General features: G+C 38.6%; 1 protein-coding gene across 2 annotated transcripts in view; it reads right to left on the reverse strand.

The window, feature by feature from the left end:
• The window catches only part of cdkal1 (CDK5 regulatory subunit associated protein 1-like 1), a 386640-nt gene that overhangs the window by 21120 nt on the left and 343360 nt on the right, over nt 1–22160 (reverse strand). For both annotated transcript variants that reach the window (XM_041793396.1, XM_041793398.1), the window contains exons 13-14: nt 14606–14689; nt 6960–7124 (exon numbers count right to left, since the gene is read on the reverse strand). In XM_041793396.1, the coding sequence (XP_041649330.1) occupies nt 6960–7124; nt 14606–14689 (249 nt within the window). The remainder of the gene's footprint in view (nt 1–6959; nt 7125–14605; nt 14690–22160) is intronic.

The following is a 22160-nucleotide window of genomic DNA, read 5'->3' on the forward strand; positions in this document are numbered from 1 at the left end:
AACTGATCTGGATCTTGGAAAAAGATACAGATTTCCTCTCACAACAAACAAGGCTGGATGTAAATCAGCTGTGGAAACACAAAGATCAGGGTTTACCAAACTGTACTGAACCAAATCATGCTGTTAGTGAATGCTGTCTGAGTGCTCATCCAGGACTTAGATGGAGGCTTTTTTAATCAATTTTTGCTATGTTTATACGTGAGCATTTTAACCTTATTTTCCTGAATGTGTCATTACTTTTGTGACGCAAAACTAGCTTCAGATCAACCCCTCCTCCCTGCTTTTTGAAAGGTTGGCACAGTCTTAACTAGCACAAAGAAATCACTTTGCCCAACATCTGGACTTCTTTACTGTGATGTGACATCAAATGCAAACAGCCTATTGATATGAGCTACTCGGTTTCCTTATGTGTTTACATGTGGAGTATTGTTTCTTCATGTTCTATTTTATTACTCTGATAGCAGCTGTATGTGTGGTACTTTAAGTTCAAGTTAATTTCTCAAAGGGGACAATAAAATGTATTGTATTGCATCGTATGGTATCGTATGAACAATGCCCTAAACAGCAAGTTAGCCTTAAGATAATATGACCTGCATTGGAATCCTGGGAAGAGGCATCTTCAGTCTTACACCAATGAAACAAGTGAAAACAGTTAAATAACTGTGTAAAATTAGCCAATCAGTCTGAGCTGCAACAAATAATTGGGAGAGAAAATAAACTGGGAATCAAGGCTTATCAATTAAGTAATTTGTATAAATGCCAAAAAATCTTCTGCCACTAGCTACTTGCATGTAAAGTGTGCCGCTTCTGCTGTCTCTCAGTTTGAACAGGTATACATGATAGACAACATAATTTGATCACATTGTTGTGCAGTCCAGGACATTGTGATGAACTCTGCTGCAGCTTTTAATATTCTACTGACCCAACAATGATTTGCTAATGATTTGCTTTATCCTGAAACATTAACAAAGAAACAATAATCAGTGTATTGATTAATGGGGAGACAACAGTTCTTGCTAAATGCAAGGAACTACTTGAAAGTTAATTTCATCTGAAAATTTATGAAAAACTTCTCTTAACATGCATGCTCTTAGCATGCTGACTATCTGCTCTGCGAGAGAAGTGAGCCTGGTTTGGCTGCACACAGACAAAGATTAGCGTGCCATCAGATCTTTGAATCCATCCTTACAGCTCATCCATCCATCCATAATTCCTACACCTGTCCATATATTCACACATCCATGCATCTGTTCATCTGCTCATCCATCAGTTGAGTGTATCCAAGCCATCACATCACACATCCATAGCTATCTGTCCACTCTCAGGTCCATTCATCCACACAAGCTTTTACATGCCACCACTCCATAAATCCATCCATCTTTCCATCCGGCCATATAGCTTTATTCCAACACACATCAGAATGGATGCTGGCTGCTGTGCAATCATCCATCCCTCCATCTGTAAAATGATAGATCTTTCACTTTGTTCCTCTTTCCACAAATGGACAGACTTTAGTGGGTTCCTCTGCCTACCAAATCACCCACTTATATCCACCACTCTTTCTTTTTCTCTCTTTCTCTCACAGCCCTCCTCTGCATCTTAGATGAAAGGACACAGCCCTGAATCCAACCCTGTCCATCAGGCAAACAGCTATCACGGACCTCATCATACAATCTCTCTCTCTATCCTCCTGCTCTGTTATTCCTCTTTTTTTTTCTCTCGCTCCCTAACAAAAGCTTGTAATTATAGACCCCGCTGTAAGACATGGGGGTGAGCATCTATCTGCCTTTTCTTAATCACTCATTCATCTCACACACACGCTTACATACACACATCCAGCGCAGTGTGTGGTGGACTCACACCAAGACTCATAGAAAATAGATGGTCCTCAAATATGTATAGACTAACCACCAGTGTGAGTGCAGGGGAGCATATCCTTCCTACACTCCCCCCGTGTGTTTTCTACAGTGAGACTGGACAGAATGCATGTGTACATTCAATTGCCTTTTCACATACAACAGTGACAATGTGTGAATGTAGATGCTGGAGCCTTGATTTCAAGGACATCACATAAACCAGAGGCAACAGTGTCTGTGAATGGCTTGCATATACAGCGGTGTTTCCAAACCTTTAGGTTACTTATCTGTTAGCAGAGTTCTCAGAGATGAGAACACTCTTTTGCCAACAAGAGCTGACAAAGGTGGCCATAAGGACTGGATTACACATCACCTAGAGCCATGTGAAGATCATTACATGCTACAATATTTTGAATGTCAGTATGCTGTAGACAGTGGAGGCACCAGATGAAAGGAGCCCTTCATATTCTAATGGTTCTCAAATATATATGTGCACACAAAAGAAGATTAAAATAAAACAGAAGTACACATATACATACAAAATGCAAAAGTGGGACTAAAGAAGCCCATAAGGTCTTATAAAAGGATACCACTTAATATTGGTATCAAAACATCTGAGAAGTCCCGTCAACAAAGACAACTAAAAAACATATTTAACATTCACTTAAAATCTAAAAGCACGAAGACAAAGCATTTTACAATAACTTTATTTATACATACTATAAAACACTGTGTTTAAATACAGCTATATCCTATTAAAAACCTTGTTTCAGATTTATTTTAAAAAGCATAGATAGAAGAGTGATTTCCAAGTATGGCAGGATAAACACTCCAGATGACTGGACCTCTGAACTTAATTGTGAGGCTGGTTCTGTAAAACTGACAATGATTTAAGTGTACATGCTTCAACAGCAGCACCACTGGAGCTCTAAAGTGATGACAGAACTCACTCATGCATCCCTGCAAGTGCTTGGTCAGAACTGTATAATACTTGTATAATATGCTTTTCAAACACGATCTTATGATATACCACAGAGAAAATTTTTGTAAGGTTTAATGGTATAAGACTGCTATGAAACTCATGGAAGCAATAAAAAATACTCCCCTTCAAAAATTCTTGAGCAGTATTTCTTAGACATGCATATGCATGCAAGGCCTTGTACGGCAATCCCCATTATTCACCCAGAGTTTCAGCTTTATCCTCTGGGAGAAATACCAGGCTCTCTGTGACCAGGATAGACATTCATTTCTGTGCATCTAGAATCAACAGAAATGGATTAAGCAGAAAGTTTAATCTCAGTCAAAAGTAGCAAAATACACTGGCAAGTTCTGAATCAATATAAAGCTTACTTTATCTATAACCTTTGTTTCAGAGGGTTCTTAGTATCAGAAAACACTCAAGGCTATGACTCAAACTTGGTGTTTGGGAGCAAAGAATTGTACTGGCACATCTGTAATCCATTATCTACAAGCAAAGATGCTGTTAAAGTGGGTGTTTAAAAGATACAAAACATGCATGTACATCTCTACTAACTCATGTCTTTAAAAGGATTCTACTTTCTCCCTCCAAGACAAACTCAAGTTATCTCTGCAAATGTAGCTGTCACCTTAGCCTGTGATTAAAACTCCTGAGATACATGTACTATAGGCTTGATGACTCAAAATATTTGGTGTCTTAATTTTTCTTGGCAGTACAAGAACAAAGGGAAGGATGTGAAAAATCTTTTCAGTGAATGCTGAAATATGAAGTATGTTTATTTACCTGTGCAGGAGATATCAAGAGTTACTGAACTAGTCTAAAAAATAAGACCTTCTCTTGCTGTGTAAGACTGTTAAATAGTGCTGAAAGAGTTTGAGTGTTGAGAAAGGCAAGAAGGGAAGAATTGATATTGGTGGTCCACGATGGCCTGCAGACTTTAAATGGCAACTACGTTTATAAGGTCTTGTCCCCACTGCTGAACTTTCCATTGTTAAGTGACGTGTCGCTTGGCCTGCTGTGAAATCTCTCTTTCTCTCTTTTTATCTCATTCTCTGCTATCCATTTCTCTCTTTCTCTCTCTGCTTGCTTTCCTCTTCATCAGTGTCGCCCTCTCTCTCTCTCATGTCTCTGTCTGTTCCTCAGGTCCCCTCCCTCTTTGGCAGTAAAGGCTGATGGACTGTGAAATTAGAAAGTGTATCATATTCTGCTCTGTGGCTCCATGTCCTGAGCTATAAGCTACAGCTAGTCAGAGTGAAAAATAACATGCAGTGAAACAGATACATTAACATGCTGTTTGTGTGTGCCTCTGTGTGTGTGTGCCTCTGTGTGTGTGTGTGTGTATTTGGTAAAAAGCAAGACAGAGGACAGTTTAGCCGGCCACAGCTTATCTTAAATTACTTATCTCACGCCTGATACACTGCTGCTTTCCCACAAACTGCAGAAGCGGGCATGGATTAAAAATGTGGACCAATGTACATGCACACTCACATAAACACACACATCTTTTTCATTTGCTGATGATACAAACTGGTATAGCCTGTTGTAAACAAAAGTGTGATAAGTTTGATAGGGATAGAGCACACAGAGGGAGCTAGACAGATGTAGGATTTTACTTATTTAAAAAAATGAGAGAAAGAACCTGCATGAATATGGTCACTGATGATCACTCATTCACACACACTACGCTGGAAACAGACTGAAAGTTGGAACAGACTAGAAGTTGTTGTGTATAGCATTTAGCCCTGCACAACACTCATCACTAATTTATGAAGGTAAAATGACGGAATATTAGAGACATAACTAACTGATATGAGAGACTTTTTCTTTACTTTTTTATTTTTGTCCCCTTGCACTTTCAATTTTTTTGTTTTGTATAAAAATTGTGTGGTGGGGTTGTTTTTGTATGAATGTAATATTGTATGCAAGTATGTAATTTGACATTTATTTCCTGTCCCAACCAGGAGCAGCCAGCTGATTTCACTGCATCTTGATTCAATGACGATTAAAGCTTCTAATTCAGGTTATAAAGAATATCAAAAAACGGACAACAAAGGATGATTAAAGCTGGCAGTCTGCATCAATCCCAAAGCATGCTTGGTCTGAAACACCACTGATTCTAGACAATGGCTTAAGTTGTTGGTGGCCATTAAAGTGCTGCTCAAAGTACCATATAAATAGATTCCACAGACTCTGCCTACCTCTGACATCACAATATTGTGTAATAATTTTCTGATTTATTACGTCAATACAGATAAAAAGACTTAAAAGAATTAAAATTACTCATCTCTGCAGAATAGGATTTGGATTTACTTAAAATAAAAAACATGCTATTTGAATGAAATGCTTGTTTGTTTGCCAAGGGGCCTACTTTGTGCAGGAGAATCATTCTCCCTGCTCTTGTTAGGCCTTGTCCACACAGAGACAAAAACAATATATTTCTGGTTTGTTTTGAAAAAGTTTTCTGTAAACACGGGATTGTTTCAGGAAATGTCCATATAAGCACGGAACCACTGAAAATGACTGAAAACACAGTAGTATATATATGCCAAGCCTGTAAGTGGCGCTGTAACGCTGCCACGGAAATGCACCAAAAGAGAGAAGAAGATTACAAAAAAACTGCCACAAACTTTCTCGTAGTTGCCCTTCTGGTTGTTCTCCATGGTGGATTTAAGAACGTCTGGCGCCTGCTGTTCTCTGCGGTGGTAAAGGAGCCTCAGATTTGGTTGTAGAAGTCATAATAAGCTCAGTAGCTTCTGCAGCACGAACACAACCCTGTAATTCGCCAATGTTGTTTTGGTTTGACAATGCATGTGGCTTAAGTGGACTACGCTATGTATGACATAACCGTTTTAAGAAAGATGTGGTTGGCTGTCCACACAGAGAAAAAACAGTAAGCGTTTACAGATTTGTTCAGTGTGGGACCTGGTTTTAAAACGTAGTGTTTACAGCCTCCCAAAACGCTGTTTACATGTGGATGAAACGCCGACATGACAAGAAATATTTGAGTATACTCCTAAATTTGTCTCTGTGTTGACGGGGCCTTAGTTCTTGTTCAATAAGTCATCTGTTAAACCATCAACGTATTATTATTAAAGGCTAACAGTGACGGCCAGGTCTTGTCTATATTTCTCCACACAAATGCTGCAATTTTGTACGATTTGTGTCAACCAAAGTAATAACTTTTTATTGTTGTCGTTGTTGTTTTCAATTTCAGTTTAGCTTTGATTTGTTTCTACCACTGGTTTGTTGGTTTAGTGAAGTCTTTATTTTGAGAACATTTTTTCATTTTAGTTTAAATGTTATTATAGTTTTAGAGTTATTTTTAGTTTTTGTGTAATGAAAATAGTTGCCAGGTCGAGCAAGATGCAGAAGAGCCAGAAAAACTAAACCTCATACATTTTAAAAACAATATTCTAATAGCATTCTGTTTATTCAGACAACTCAAATTTGATATTTTAATACAAATCAAAGCATAAAACACCTTGAATGAAGTTGGGACTGATTAAATTAGGCCACTTTACACTCCCCAGGCTTGGAAAGCCAGTGACAGGGTTTGGCCCCCAACGTTAAAAAAACATGGATTTGCCCCCGCTGCTCTGCTTGCCAAATTTGCCCAACTGTACTCACAATCCTGTCATGTTATTTGCTGAACAGCATATTGATCTAAGCAGAAGTCTGTTGATGGGACATGGGCTAAAAAAAGGGGCTCAACAAGTAAAAGTCAGTGGTCAGTTAATTTATCTTATTTTAGTTAGTTTTCTCAAGACACAATACAGTTTCAGCTTTCATTTTCTGATAAAACCTTGTTTTTATTTTAGTTCCAGTTACTATAAATGTTTTTTATGTTTTAGTTTGAGTTATTCCATCAGTTTTAGTTAGCTATAACAACATAGGTTATCAACAACTTGGCAAACTTTTCAGGTTCCAGTTGAACATGATTTTGGTTTTTGATGTGACAATTCTTTTGCACTGATGCAATGACAGTACTTATGCATGATTAATTTTGGCTTCCATTAAAGAAGGTCTTATGTCAGCTGGATTTACATTGCAGTAGCAATCAATATGTTTAATTTGACTCTGGAGAGTCATGTTTTGCCAAAGTGTTAAAGTATTTCTGTACTTACCTGCATCAGGCCAGAAACCTCTCCTTCCTGAAGAGGTGCAGCGATGGAGGGCGTGAACAGCATACTGTCCTTGACTGGTTGGCCTTTCAAGAAGTGTTTTCCTGCCTCATAGATGTCCACTTCGATCATCTTCCCTTTAAACTCAGGCTTTTTTGGAACTAGCACCTTCAAATCAGGAGAGAAACATTAGGATTCTGTCACAGCAAAAACAAACCTTTGTAAACAAACCACAATGAAAACAAAACAAAACTTGCTGATACATTTAAGTCCAGCAAAAATGATACAAAGGGAAGCTCATGAGGGTTCTGAAAAACAGTTATGATGTTAAACGACTGCCTGCTAGTGACCACAGATAAAAATCACCTACCAAGGCAGAGCTCCAACCATTCAGTCCACAAAAATAATCTCCTCTGCATGTCTCTTCACATCTGTCAATTATATTCTCAATTAACTGCTGATCAAAAGTGTTTTCCCAACACTCCCCCACATTGTTATTTAGTGAGCCCCTGCCTGTGTACAAAAAAAACCACAGGCCTGAGTGTTTTCAATTCCATTTATGGAAGCCCTCAAGGTCAAAAAACTACAGCAACAGCTGTGAAATAAACCAGAGGGATTGCTGGTTTGTCTTATCATATCACCATGGCAACTATAAATCTCGGCTGATCACAGCAGGGGGGAAGAGAAAACAAAGAGTTATAATTACGGCTTAGTGTGAAATGGAATTTGTTCTTAATGACTTAGCCCTGTAAATAAAGATCGTATGCAAATGCCTATCCTTTCAAAACCATTTTCAAACTAACCACAATGTTAAAAGATGACGTATTCTGTTCCCTAAAAACTTCTGATTTATTTCTTTATTTGGCATTTCTTCTAATAGAGAAAAATTATTGTTGGCTGGATTCAAAACTTCTGTCATAAGCGCTTGTGCAAATTATAACACAAGTAAGCCTTAAGTAAGGGTTTTCGATTAAAACATCCTGTGCTTTTCTTCTCCACTTCAGAAAAAAGGCTCACTAAAAATGAATGATCATTTTAGGACTTGAAATGTGTTGTCCTGAATGTTTGACTAAACAGACAAATATTAGACTGAATAGTTGTGGGAAACATCTGTTTCTGCTCTGACTGGCCTTTAAAGGATCTTTTTTTTAATTATCAAACAAGTTCAAAGACAAAGTGTAAAAATCAGGGCTGTCAAAAGATTAACATCTTTAATTGTGATTAATCTCAGAATTTCTGTAGTTAATCACAATTAACTGCATTTTTAAACTTTGTATTAAGTTTGTGCTATTTCTGTCATGTTTTGTTTTTCTACTGTCTTATAGTAATGGTGCTTTTCTAGTATGACTTTTTTCCACACCGATCCAAACCAAATTGTGCTGATTTACTTTCATTACCACTTTGGCCGTGTCGGACTATGCTGAGCTGCACCCAGAATGGTCCTGCTCTGGAGCAGGGCTTCACGCTGCAGTGACGTCACAGTGGTTCGTCATATAGGGACGCCTCACAGAAGTATTTAAGAAGCAACAATGGCACCAAACTTTGAAATACTCTGCCAAACAATGATTTCCTTCTTCTAGTATAACAAAACAATGCTTACTGAAGGGCAATCGAAACTAAACTTTGATTGGCTGTGGAGGAAAAGCAAATCCCCTGCTGCATTGGGCTGTCGTGCCGAGTCAAACCAAGTAGAGCCAAACCGGTCAATATAATGGAAAAGCCCCATTAGGGTATCTGACCTCCTGATTACTTTCCTGCTTTAATAGGTAGATCAAAGGCTATGGCATGAACAGAAAAAGGAATTTGTAACAGATCTACTAGGAAATAAGGAAACAGTAAAAAGGAGCAATGCTGTACTTATTATACATCAATACATTACTGTGGCTGCAGAGAGAAACTGCAGTGGCTTACGAAAGTATGCAAGGGTATGTGATGATTGTGATTAAAAAAAAGCACTGACTGTGGATCTTTGTTCATCATAAATAATACAGTTAATCTTGATGTTTCTAAAAATCTACAGTATAAAAATAAAAAATATTTTAAAGTATAAAAATAGTTACTAATTTTTCAAATCTTTGTGTAATCTTGGCCTGTTCCCCCTGTGAAGATCTTAGGATAGGATCAGCAGCAGAGCAGTAACCTTGGACCTGCTGGGTATTCAATGTCTTTCCTAAATACACTTCAGCAGGGTGGTTACGTGCTGACTCAGATCATGTGGTGGTCTGTCTAACCATTACTCCACTCTGCAGGGCTAAGCTACTGACTGGGCCGAGGATAGCATGTGAACTGGTGGAGGGAGTGTTACTGCTGTGATGGCAGGAGTGAGCCTGGCTCAGTGTTAATCTGTCACTCTTTATCCAGCTGGTTGAGTACGATAGGAGACGGAGAGCAGGCCAGACACACACACCAACACAGCCAGCGCCACACCTGCCTAATCATCACACCTGCTGCTTGACACTGACCACTGTGAGGGCGTGTGTTTGCATGGGTGTGTGCGTGTCTGTGTGAGTGAAGTTTGAGAGCAGGCTGAGAGCAGAGAGGTAAAACAGCAGGGCTGTGGGGGAGGTAGGTGAGTCTGTCTGTGCGTGTGTGTAGGTGAGGGTCATTCAAGGCCTATTACAGGGTGATTAAATGATGAAAGAGCTTGTCCGATTTCATTGGAAATCCCCCCTCCTACTTCCTCACTCAACCACTAACAGATATACACACACACACACACACACACACACACACACAGGTGGGCTGGGAGCCTATTAGAACCGTCAGGATAGATATCCATCGGATGGTGTAAAACGGAAACTAGGCCATTTGTTCACACTCACACCTTTCTCCACCTTATTCTTCACTTTCATCCACCCACACACCCCTTCTCTCCACCTCTTTTCACTTGTCTGAACTCCATCTACTCATTTCACTTCTTTTGTGACCTTTGACTCTTCCCATCTTTTCCTCCCTTAACTATCATTACTCCTTCAACTAAACTGCTTTTTGATGTGCTTCTTACTTTCTGTATTTGCTCTATGTTGTTTAGGGGTGTAAAGGTACGCATATTCGTACCGTACCGATTAGGTACAGGCCTCTCAGTACAGTACACACGTGTACCAAATGAATACATGTGGAACGAAGCTCATACACAGACAGAAAACCAGAGCGCAACTCGCTGTCACAATGTCCTGGCAACCACACAACCACAGCAAATGACAGCAACAGCCTGAGTATGCCCGAATAAAAGTGTCCTGTTTAGGAACACTTTGTTGACCGGTAAAATACAACAGTAGACAAGGACAACAACAATCACGCTGATTTTATTCAGCAGCTGACAGCACATCATCAAGCGGACCAATAATAGCATTAAAAAATGCTCAAACTAGAACGTCACTGTAAAGAGGAGGATCAACAAAAAGTCTCACCAGCCAGTTATGAATTTCCTATTCTTTAAGATAGTTTTAATTATAACACTGGTGCTCTGGCTCCGAGAATCAAATTCATTTTACTTTCAAATGTTAGCCTCGGAGGGGGGAGAGAGAGGACTCCATCATGTCTGCAGCTACATCATAGGTAAAGTTATACTCAGATTTCACAGGGCTCTAACCTCTTTATCCACCTAGATGGACTGTGAAAAGTTCTCTCAAACTTTGTAGTAGGTCCCATTGGTTAAAAAAGTAATCCAGTGCTGAGGTCCATGTTGAAATCGGCAGGATAGATGCTAATTTGCATATTTAACAAGCGAACCCAGGGTTGTGTCATGATACGTTCAAGTTGGCTGGGAAATTTTAGCGTTTAAAGAATGGGTATATATATCAATTTAAAAAACCTAGTAAATAAAACATATATTCATTTATCAATATTTTTTTAATCACCAAAGAACTTTTGGAAGGAGGTCGCCACATTATTTATAATTTAATTGGAGAACAATTTAATTTAAAAAATTAAAAATTAAATTTTATTTGATTCAACTACCGTACTGAAAACCTAGCGAACCGTGACTTCAAAACCGAGTGACGTACCGAACCGAAATTTTTGTCTGTACCGTTACACCCCTAATGTTGTTTTATCTTCTAGCATGTTACACTATTAACTCAAATCTTAGCAAGGTAATTTATGTAACTTCTTTTTAAATATGTGTCAAGATAATCACACTGATTTTTGGCCTAATACCCTCTGCTGAGAGAGACGGTGAAGGCCTGACAATCTGATTATTCTACAAGTATATCTTTCCATGTGATGAGAGATGTGTCAAGAGAAAAGGTAGAAAAAGTACAAGACGGGAGCGCAGATGGTCAAGTGGTTTGGGGCGCTACCCATGTGCGCAGGCGGCCTGGGTTTGGGTCTGGCCTGTGGCCCTTTGCCGCGTGTCTCTCCCCGCTCTCTTCCCTGTTTCCGGGTCTATCCACTGTCCTTCCTCTATTAGGTAAAGGCATGAAAAGGCCCAAAAATAAATCTTAGAGCCTAAAAAATAATAAAAAATACAAACAAACAAACAACAAAAAAACTGGGTTGTAATTTTTCATCAAGAATGTGGCAGAGGGACTTCGGGCTAGACCGGTTAAGAACCCCTGCTGTAAAGAGGTGTACAGTATATTTCAGTGTTGTCCAACTGATGTACTACAGACATACATCGAACACAACGATGTATCCCTTGAAGGGACAGATTTGTGTACACCCCTCCAAGGCAGAAAGAGTGATTTAGGAGTTCAGGATAAACACTTAATATCCTCCACCACCAAAAAATGGGACAAGGAAACATCAAACATCTCAGCATGCTGTCCTCTCCTCTGTAGTACAGTGAACTTACACATGGTATACATGCCTGCATATGCACAAATGCACATATGCATGAGGAGTTTTCGCAACACACACATGAACTGAGTTACACTGGTAACTTAAGTTTATAGCCTGCAGAAGGAGGTGCAAAGGGGGAGGAGAGGAGAGGAGGAGAGGAGAGGAAAGTGGAAGGGAGGAAAAATTATTACCAGCCCCTGCCCTCCCTGCTAATAAAAAGCATAACTTCAAACATGTTTCTGATGATGGTTAAAGCAGGAGGAAATTGATTTATTTGAAGATGTTTTAAAGTGAATTTTTCACAGGTTGAGAGAGGGTCTTTGAAGCTATGCGGATGTGAGTGTGAGTGTAGGATGGAATGTTCATGTCTTTAGGGCTGACCTTAATGTTAGTACAGTAAAAAAAAAAGCAAAAAAGTAGTGCCGCTATCAGCTGCAAAACGCTCTCATGACCACCGCAGGGTGTGTGTATTTGTGGGTATGTGTGATATTATAGCTAACCTACTTTAGTCAATACAAGCTTAAGCTTGTGACACCTGCTGAGAGTACTCCTGTGACATGCAAAGCAAAGCTTCTGATCTGATTTACTAAGTGTGAAAATGAGGAAGGGCTGGATTAGCTCCATGTATGGAAATGTTTCATCAAACGTAGATTAATTTGCAGCATTTCCACTCTGTTTTCAATGGTGGATTGAGTGTGGGGCAAAAAAAAAAATACTATTTAAGGATTCACTGAAAGCAAATTGTCAACAGACCTCCAGAATGTTGTCTTTTTCCAGCAAACACAAAAGTCCATATAAGCCAGTGAAACTTGCCATCATTTTTAGGTGTTTGTAAACAAATGTATGTTAATAAGTAACTACTATCTAATAAAACTTCAAGAAAAAGGCCATCTCAATTTAAATTAAACATCATCCATGTCCACAGCCTTCTGTGTGAGCTGTGGTTTTGCTTTGACGGACAGCATTGGTTCTGGTTCCAAATTTCATAGATCTCACAGATCTTTTGCTTGAGGATGCTACAAAGGTTCTGAACTGGGTTGAGGTCAGGGGAGGATGGGGGCCACACCATGACTTTCTCTCCTTTTATATCCATTGGAGCTCATGACACAGATCTTTGCAGCATGAGATGGTGCATTGTCATGCATGAAAAAATTTTGCTATGGAGGGCATGGCTCTTCTTTTTGTACCATGGAAGAGTGTGGTCAGTCAGAAACTCTATATACTTTGCTGAGGTCATTTTCACGGCTTCAAGGATCCTAAAGGGGACTACCAGCTCTCACCCCGTGATTCCAGCCCAAAACATGACTCCGCCATCTCCTTGCTGACGTTACAACCTTGTTGGGACATGGTGGCCATCCACCAACCATCCACTACTCCTCCATCTGGACCATCCAGGGTTGTACAGCGCTCATCAGTCAACAAGACTGTTTGAAAATGAGTCTTCATGTATTTCTGGGCCCACTGCAACCATTTCTGCTTGTGAGCATTGGTTAGGGTGGCCGAATAGTAGGTTTATACACGACTGCAAGCCTCTGGAGGATCCTACACATTGAGGTTTGTGGGACTCCAGAGGCACCAGCAGCTTCAAATACCTGTTTGTTGCTTTGTAATGGCATTTTAGAAGCTCCTCTCTTAATCCGAAGAATTTGTCTGGCACAAACCCTCCTCATTATGCCTTTATCTGCACGAACCTGTTTGTGCTCTGAATCTGCTACAAATTTGTCGCTTAATGATGTGGGACATCCTTCTTAAGTAGTTTTCCTTTAATTGGACTTGAAAAGCGCTATACAAGCTCAAGTCCATACAAATTTTTTTGGCTTCCACCACTGTGTGAGTGCATATAAATTTGTGTGAGTGTGGAGTATGTGGAATTTCAGACTAAGTTACTTTTACTTGCCTAAATTTGCCACATTTTCGCAAATAAAGGCAGGTGTAAATTAGAGGTCCTTTTGCATTTTCATGGAAGACGTTCTGGGTCCCATTATCCTCTTTTGAGGGGTCATGAAGCTGTCTCCTGCTCCTGAGGAAGTTTAAAGCTGCAATTTTTGTGCCTTTAGGTCTGCTGTTGCAGCTTCCATGTGGATATAGGGGGCACAAACACAGGCTCTTAAGGCGCCTCAGCAGTATCTCCGTACTTTGTGTTTGAGAATAATTAAGGCTTGTTTTACATTGACACCAGTCCAGTCTTTTAATTGCTGTAGTTAAAAGTTGTCCTCGAGTGAGTCACTAACATAAAAGGTGACCATGCAATGTAGACTATAAGGAGGATGAGTCAGAGTCTTAATGGAGCTCAGCGAAAGTTCCTCATTTATTCAAGTCACCACGGGTTCATACATCTCTCCCTTGCTCATTTCTTTCTCTTCCTGCTCTGGTGATCAGCTAATTGTGGGCATTCACTCTATTAAGAACTAAGCTTATTAGATTCTGCCACAACCTTGTTTGACCAATCATAATGCACCTATCACATTTTAAGTCTGTCCTCTCTTGCACGGTCAGCCTATCATTTCAGTATGGACGTTGCAACCCTTCTCCACCCCAGCTACTTCCATTCAGTTCATCAGCATCTAGTATAGATGCTCACAGGTTTTCTGCTTATCTCATCCTGCATACCTCAGTCTCGTCCAAGCCACCTCATTAGTGCCCTGGTCCAGCTCTCAGAAGTCCATTCCTCATCTGACCATTTATTCCCTGTGGAATTAACACTACCACCAGTGTCTCGGCAACATCAGGGGAGATCCTTTTACCTCACTACCTCTCAAGTACACAAAGTCATCAACCACCAAAGGCACTGCACATTGTTTTAAATACATTTTTTTTTAACTCATATTAAGTCTCTTCTGACTGAAATGATATGTCAATTACCATACCTGCTCGTAGAACTTGTTGTGGGCCACATAGTATTGAGTGTCAAATGACTCTTCAGTCACGAGCACATGCTGCCTCTCCCCTACCTGCACAGAAAGAGAGAGGTAGATTATGAAATGTTCTCAGAACACAATTATAAACCATCAAGTTTATTAGGCAATGACAAATAAGCCTTTCATGTAGCAATTCTTTAAGTGTGTTTTCATCTGCGGACACAGCCATCCGTGGGTCTGTGAGCATGTCCTCAGCTGTATGCTGACTATCACCTGAGTTTAACAATGGGTTTAATATCCATGGTAACCATAAAAGATCTTGCAATATCTCCACCCCCCCCCCCCCAATTGTCATTATGATTAGACCATACAAGGTATCTTAGGTCTTCTTTATTCCTTGCCAGATTTGAATTTGTACATGCATACACACTAATTATGTATATTTCTAGGAAGAATTTGGCAGAATTCAAATGTTTGAACAAGATAATCCTGCCAAAACGAAACAGACTTTATACACATTTTCTTCACTTCACACACAAAAACCCATCACATAACTCCAGTAACGTACTGTCATATAAAAATACATGTCACATATTTATTTTAGCTATGTGTAGTCGAAATTTACAGATCTCTGCTGTACATATATAAACCTAGGCTGAGGGTCTGTTGCTTTTGTCATACAGATCGTGTGTAAATGTCGTGTCTCACTGCAGCAACAAGTGGACACACAATACATTTCTATTCATCAAGATCCCAATTCAATCAAAGTTTTGCACTTCCATGTTTTTTCATGTTTTCTGTCAGAGCAGTTCACCATTTAATTACAATCTCAAGGTTCCCTAGCCACTTCAGTGTTAGCGCTTTGGCTGAGAGGATAGTGAACACTATTAAACTCAGGTCCTTAGAAAAGAAGAAAACTGAATAAAAAGAGAGAAAAAAATCACAAGGCTATACAGGGTACAATTCAAATGCTTGTAGAAAACAGCCTATTCAGGACATCAGAAAATCAAATAGTACAACAAGACCTCCAAGTTAAAAAGATAGTATTGGATGAAATAAAAATAATTTTTTGTTGAACAATGTTGATCAAAAAAAGAAAAAGACAAAGAAAAGAAGAATACAAGAACTTGCAGAAGTACAGGAGGCTTGAATAAAACTACTTCATGACTTAGAGAAAGGAAGATTGTTTTCTGACTTCTTCACCATACATGAGGACATTGGCACCATTATTTCTGATAAGACATTTGACTCTGATTTACCACCCACATCATTTCTCCCTGTTCTACTGCAGTGCAATTTGTCTTTTTTTAAGCACAAAACAGTACCTTAAATGGAGTACACCACATTTCATCTGCCTCATTTCTTATAAAACTAGTTTGTCATTCAAGGGACAACATGAAATTTATATCCCAAAGTGCAATTTTGGCAACAATGATGCATAAAATGAACTACATGATGCTAAAAATCAGCAATACATGGATATGTATATACTGTTGGGAACAGTGTGCTGTGGGCAGTATTTGCATTTTAACGGTGAACTCCATACTGTAAAACTCTGCTGACTGATCATTTCCTTAGCAGTGTGTCAAAGCCTTAGAAGCCCTGGCTCTGATGCATCGCTCAGGGTGCTTCCATTTCTGCAGACACCCATCTTCTCTGCTCCTTCCTGTTCCCCCTCTGATCCTTCTGCTTCCATCCCTCTCTACTATCTCTGGGCACTTTCTTTGTTGTTCATACCTGTCTTCTTTCACATTAACTCAAATTTTTTTTTATGATTTTACAGGGTGTGCTTGTGTATGCGCATGTAGGTTTCAACACACACACAGCACCTGCGCAGGCATGCTGACAGACTTAAAAAGGCACCAAATAAATCACAGTTTCCTGCAAACAGAGCAATTTTCAGGGAAAAATGTAGAAAGAATATTCTTTGAACATTATCACTGGATGCTGAACATGTAATTAGGGTCTTTTGCTCGCTCCTTTGGACAGTGTGCTAACCTGTAATCTATTTAAGTATGATTCCCATAGTGTTGCACATGCCCAATAAACCTTTGTGGTTAGTTTTTTTTTATTATTTTATCCATTAACCACTTACAGGCCTTCTCACAGATTTGGCTGGGCCCTTGACAAACCCAGAGAATAGGCCCTCCCCAGTTGTGATAAATTGGTGGTATCAATGTATGTGTTTGCTCAGTGGCATTGGTGCTACAACCTTGCTAGCAGTCACCTTATTTTGGAGCAGAAAAGTGTGTTGGACTATTGTGGGGCTCTGATGTTGAAATCATTTATTCATGCCACTTTTCAGTCCCATTAAACAACTTTTCCCACTCATTTTTGCCACTTTTTATTGAATTGTCCAACCATTTTTTTCACTTTGAACCTATTTTTGTCTCTTTAAACCTATTTTGCCCCTTTTTCTTATCCGATTTCATCACCTTTTCCACCCTTTTCTGCCACTTTTAAACCCTTTTTGGCACTTTCTGCCTATTGTTGCCACCTTTAACCCCCTTTAAACACTTTTTAACGGCCAGTTTTTGCAAATTTTAACCAGATTTCACTCTTCACCAATTTTGCCACTTCGAACCCCTTCTTGCCACTTTGCAACCCTTTATCATCGTTTGTTTTGCCAGTCTTTGCCACCTTAAACCCATTTTCACCACCATCTGCCTATTGTTTTGCCTCTGTTAACCCATTTAACAGAGTAACCTATTTTGAAAAATTAATGTTTTTGCAGTTTGTGTAGTAAACAGTATTAAGCAAGTGAAACAAAAAATAAAGTAGAAACAAGCACTTGGACTTTATGGAACTTTTTCTTTTATTCCCCTCTACTGACAGAAAAAGATGCATTTCTTAAACATTTTTTTCATATCCTCAAATGTGACACTCCATTAACACACAGGGCAGTAATGATGAAGTTTGTTTTGCATTAATTACTCACCCTAATACTGTAGACCACTGGGGAGATGCTAAACTGAAGTCTCTTCAGTGTGATTTGAATTTGAATCAACATTTCTTTCTCAAAACATCTACTCAAAACTAGAAGCACTGAACCAGGATTAAGGTGTATCGTAATATTTGGGTTTATCTGGGAATGAAAGGATGATAGCTCAGTAAGACACATGGCACATATGACATTGTTGTTAGATCAGCAGATAAAATAGCAAAAATATTACCATGGGTTGTGTGGATGCACTAGTATGCAATAAATGTTTTTTTGTTCTTGTGCTGCTACTTCTTCCGTGCATATCAGTGTAATAGTCTGTATTTAGATTTGTGTTTACTCCATCTGTTACAGACGTCACAGGATACCAAACAAGGCGTGTACGTGCATGTCTTTGCACAGTGAGATGTGTATTTACTTCAGCATCCAGAGAATAGCATCCCATGATATTCAAAGATCCACCACAGATTTGTGGGATCATGAGTTTAATTGATAATTAATCCACATCATAACAAGGATAATGAGAGAACTGTGGCTTTGAATCATAATCAGCATTTTCATCTGCGTCACAAATAAAGGACCAATTCACTCAAACAACATCCAAACTCTTTCGCTGCATCTGTGGCCCTTTTTTTTCCCTAAATGATGCAACCCGATTATGATTCTTAGAAGGAAATAAAACAGCTTTACAGTCAGACCAGATAATTATCAGGGGCTGGCAGGGAGATTCAAAGGGCAAAAATGAGGAATAAAAAAAAACATTTATTAAACAGCTGTTTGGAAAAGAAGGACCTCTCATGATACAATATTATATGATGCAATGAGATACCGTATATGATAATATGTGAGACAAAGTGTGGTTTGGTACAATGTGATATGATATAATACAATATGATAGGATATGTTGTGATGCCATATGTTACGATACACAATATGGTATGGTGCAGTACATTTGATAGATTGATAAAATCAATATGATATGATTAGGCCTGTTAATATAAACACGTTAATGCTCGTGATTAATCTGAAAAGCTTAATGCATTAAAAAAAATAATAACACAGTTTAATCATATGACTAAGTTTGACCACAACTTCCTTCTATAGTCCTTCTGCGCTGATATTTACATCCCTGGGGCGAAAAGGTTAAAGGCGGGTCAAACACAGCCAGCAATGATGAGTAAGGAGACAGACCAAGGTCTGCTTCATGGCAAATTTTGATCTAAAAAGCTGCCTAATGGAAGTCTGGATAAAACAAAAGTTGTATGTACATACTGTGGTGATGAACTGTCTTTACACCGAAGCATATCGAGTCTGAAGTACCACCTCCGGGCAAAACGCATCATTGCTAATGTTAGCAAAGACGCTGACACAACACAGGATCAAGCCATGATAGCTAATGTTGCTATTGCTAGCAAAGACGCTAACAAACACACCGAATCAAGCCATGATAGCTAATGTTGCTAATGCAACATCCATAACGTCAAGCTACACCGGCGCAGCCCAGCAGACCCAGATTTGTCCCCAAAACGACAACATCTAAGCTAACTAATGTGACCGCTAATGGGCCGCCAGACACTACAGACCATGGACATCATTGACGACCAGGGGCTTCAAGACATCATCCGGGTCACCTTGGATGACCCCACCACAGAACACCTACAAGAACTACTGTCACAAGAATCCGTAAACTGTATGACAGCTAAAAAGGCAACTAAAGTGGAGCAGCTGGAGCTACATTTATTACACTGACGAGAGACCACTGGACACCAGTCAGCAACTTCAGCTAAGACACTCTGATTTACAAACCACAAATAAGTTTAAAAACTCTAGTTTGTTTAACATTTCTTCATTTAAACACAATGCATGTACTAATTTATCTCAAACAAAAATGCATGTAAATGGTAGTGTTTTAAATGTTGATTTATAGATAATACTACTACTACTACTACTACTACTAATAATAATAATAATAATAAAATACATATTTTTTTAGTAAAAGTGCTTTCGAAGGGCTGTTCATTGAGTTAAAATAATAAAAATAAACACTAGATAACATTTAAAAATCTAAAAATTACAAAACTAAAGAAATACTGCGATTAATCATGATTAATTACAGCATGTTGATGTGATTAACTTGATTATTTTTTTTAATCAATTTAACAGCAGTAGACATGATGCAACATGATACGATATGAGACAAAGGATACGATACCACAAGATTCAATGTGATACGATGTGACACGATACAGTATGGTACAATACAATCAATAAAATCTATATATGATACAATAACATGCAATACACTAAAAGATTTAACAAGATGGTATGATACGAAACGATATGATATGGTACAGTACAATACAATAGAATGCAGTACAATAAAGTGCGATATGATTTAACAATACAATATAATATGATACAATACGACATGATATGATATGGTATGAGTTGGTATGAGACGTTAAGTTATATTACGTTATTACATGATAAGATACAATAAAAGATGACAAGATATGTCACAATATGACACCATCTAGTGTTGCTGAAAAAATGCCTGTGAACACTGGTACAGTCTTGGGAATCTAAAAAGAGGTAAACAAAACAATATAATTAAAAATAAAAAGGAAAACAGTGATGAATAAAATCTTCTGATTTTAAACTATGAGGAAATGCAATGTTCATAGAAAAGATTTGCCTTCAGGATCAATATGTATGATTTATGAAATATGTGGTCATATAGCTTCAGCCCAAGTGTTATGGTAGTGCAGAAGCAGTGGTTATTTGTACCTAATGTCAAACCACCCTTTAATGGTTTTAAGTCAATGTTTGTTCAGTTATTGGTATGCTAAAGATTCTGACAGAATCATGGTGGTATCATATTTTCTATTTTTCTTCTCAGTGATGTTAAGTTGTGACTCCTAAAAACATGCTATTTCCTAATGACTGGTATTGCATTACATCTCACGTTAAATTTCAAGTTATGTAATCATGTAAGACTGACACATTAGGCACACCGGTCAGCATTAAATACAACTTTGTAGTGCTGTCTCAATGCTGGTGTGACTTCAAAGACCCGTTTTGTCATTTAAAGCAGTACATAAACATCATTTGGTTTAGGTTCGATGACTTTGGGTGTTTTCCTCCCAGTAAAAAATAAAGTGTTCTCCTCTGAAATAAGTTTCTAACTTTACTTTCTCATGTTGTCTTCTGTTTTGCCAGTCTACATCAAAGTAACTTGTTTTTGAGTTTGCTGAATTCCACTGTTTGTTGCTATTTGTTTATGAGAAAACTTTCCCCTCCAACGGTTTATCAGCCTTTCATCATTAATAGAATCTATCTAACCAATACACAGCCCTGAGTGAACCAGACCCCCCACTGTTAGAGCCCAGGCTTACAGGGTTATGCATCATCAAAGCTCAACGTAATTTGCCCATTAAAAGTGTGTTTATGCATCCCTCTCTTCTTTCTTTGTATTTTCCACATATCTCATGAATACACTATCCACCCCACCATACATACACTCTAACTTCTGCACACACACTTTGGGCATGAGGTAGATTTTGTTTGTTATCCACTAAACAATCATAGCAGGGAGCGGTTTAACAGGAGTAAGGAGAGATGCTCTGATCTTTTTGGAAGTTTGCTTTGAACAAGTTGCTTAAAAGACAAAGAGAAAAGACACCCTGTTTGTTTTAGAGTTTTGTTTAACCCTCAGAGTCAAAAGCAAAGAAAAAGTGACACAGAGTTTTTCCGTGTTTGCCACGTTGAATGAGGGGATTATTGTTGGCTTTAGCTTAAGATTTGTGGGGTTTTTGATGATAAACTGATTCCATATCTGTCTGTTCATGCTTTGCACTCATCTGACTTTTACCATGCATTCCAATATCCCTCAGCCTCTTAGAAAAGCAATGATATCAGGTGCATTTTGTAAAAACCTAAAAGAGGAAAAAGTATCTTGGCAGCTAGCAGACCCATTTATAATCTTCAGACTGTACTGAAGATAATACAGCTGAAGAGGATCCAGTGGGTAAACCACCTAATACAACTGGTAAGAAGAGATGAGACAGTCAACAGTTTCAGAGAAAACCATGATATAATTCCTAGATGGTTATCATACCATTCAAATCTTAATTATCAAAGTATGTATCATCCAGACAGCCTGCTTTGTAGGTTTGTTTACTGAGATGAATGAAAAAAGCACACATGGGGACTGGGGAAAAAACTTTTAAGGACAGTTACATCTTATCTCTCTCCTCTTTACCGTGGGAGTAGCATGCAATTACTAGCCTTAGCTGCCTCTAATCTGCTGAGATCGCCATGGCAAGTGCTCTTAAACTTTGTATCAAAACCCAAGAGTTTAACGAATCAATCTAATGCTGAAATCTGTGTAAAATTGGCAGAACAAAAGTTACTTAACTCACTTAATGAGCTCACAGGAGGTCAACTCAGTAGAATAATTTTAACACAGATGTAACTATAACATCACTAATTGTTCAAATGTAACATCAGGAAAACAAAAACTCAGTTTCAGTTTTAAGTTTTAAAACTTGATAAAAATCCAACTGTAAGGATAAAAGTGGTGTATTTTTTCCCCAACAATATAAAATAGAAATAACAGATAGA

The sequence above is a fragment of the Cheilinus undulatus genome, linkage group 8 (assembly GCF_018320785.1).
Source record: "Cheilinus undulatus linkage group 8, ASM1832078v1, whole genome shotgun sequence".
In the NCBI taxonomy this organism is placed as follows: Eukaryota; Metazoa; Chordata; class Actinopteri; order Labriformes; family Labridae; genus Cheilinus; species Cheilinus undulatus.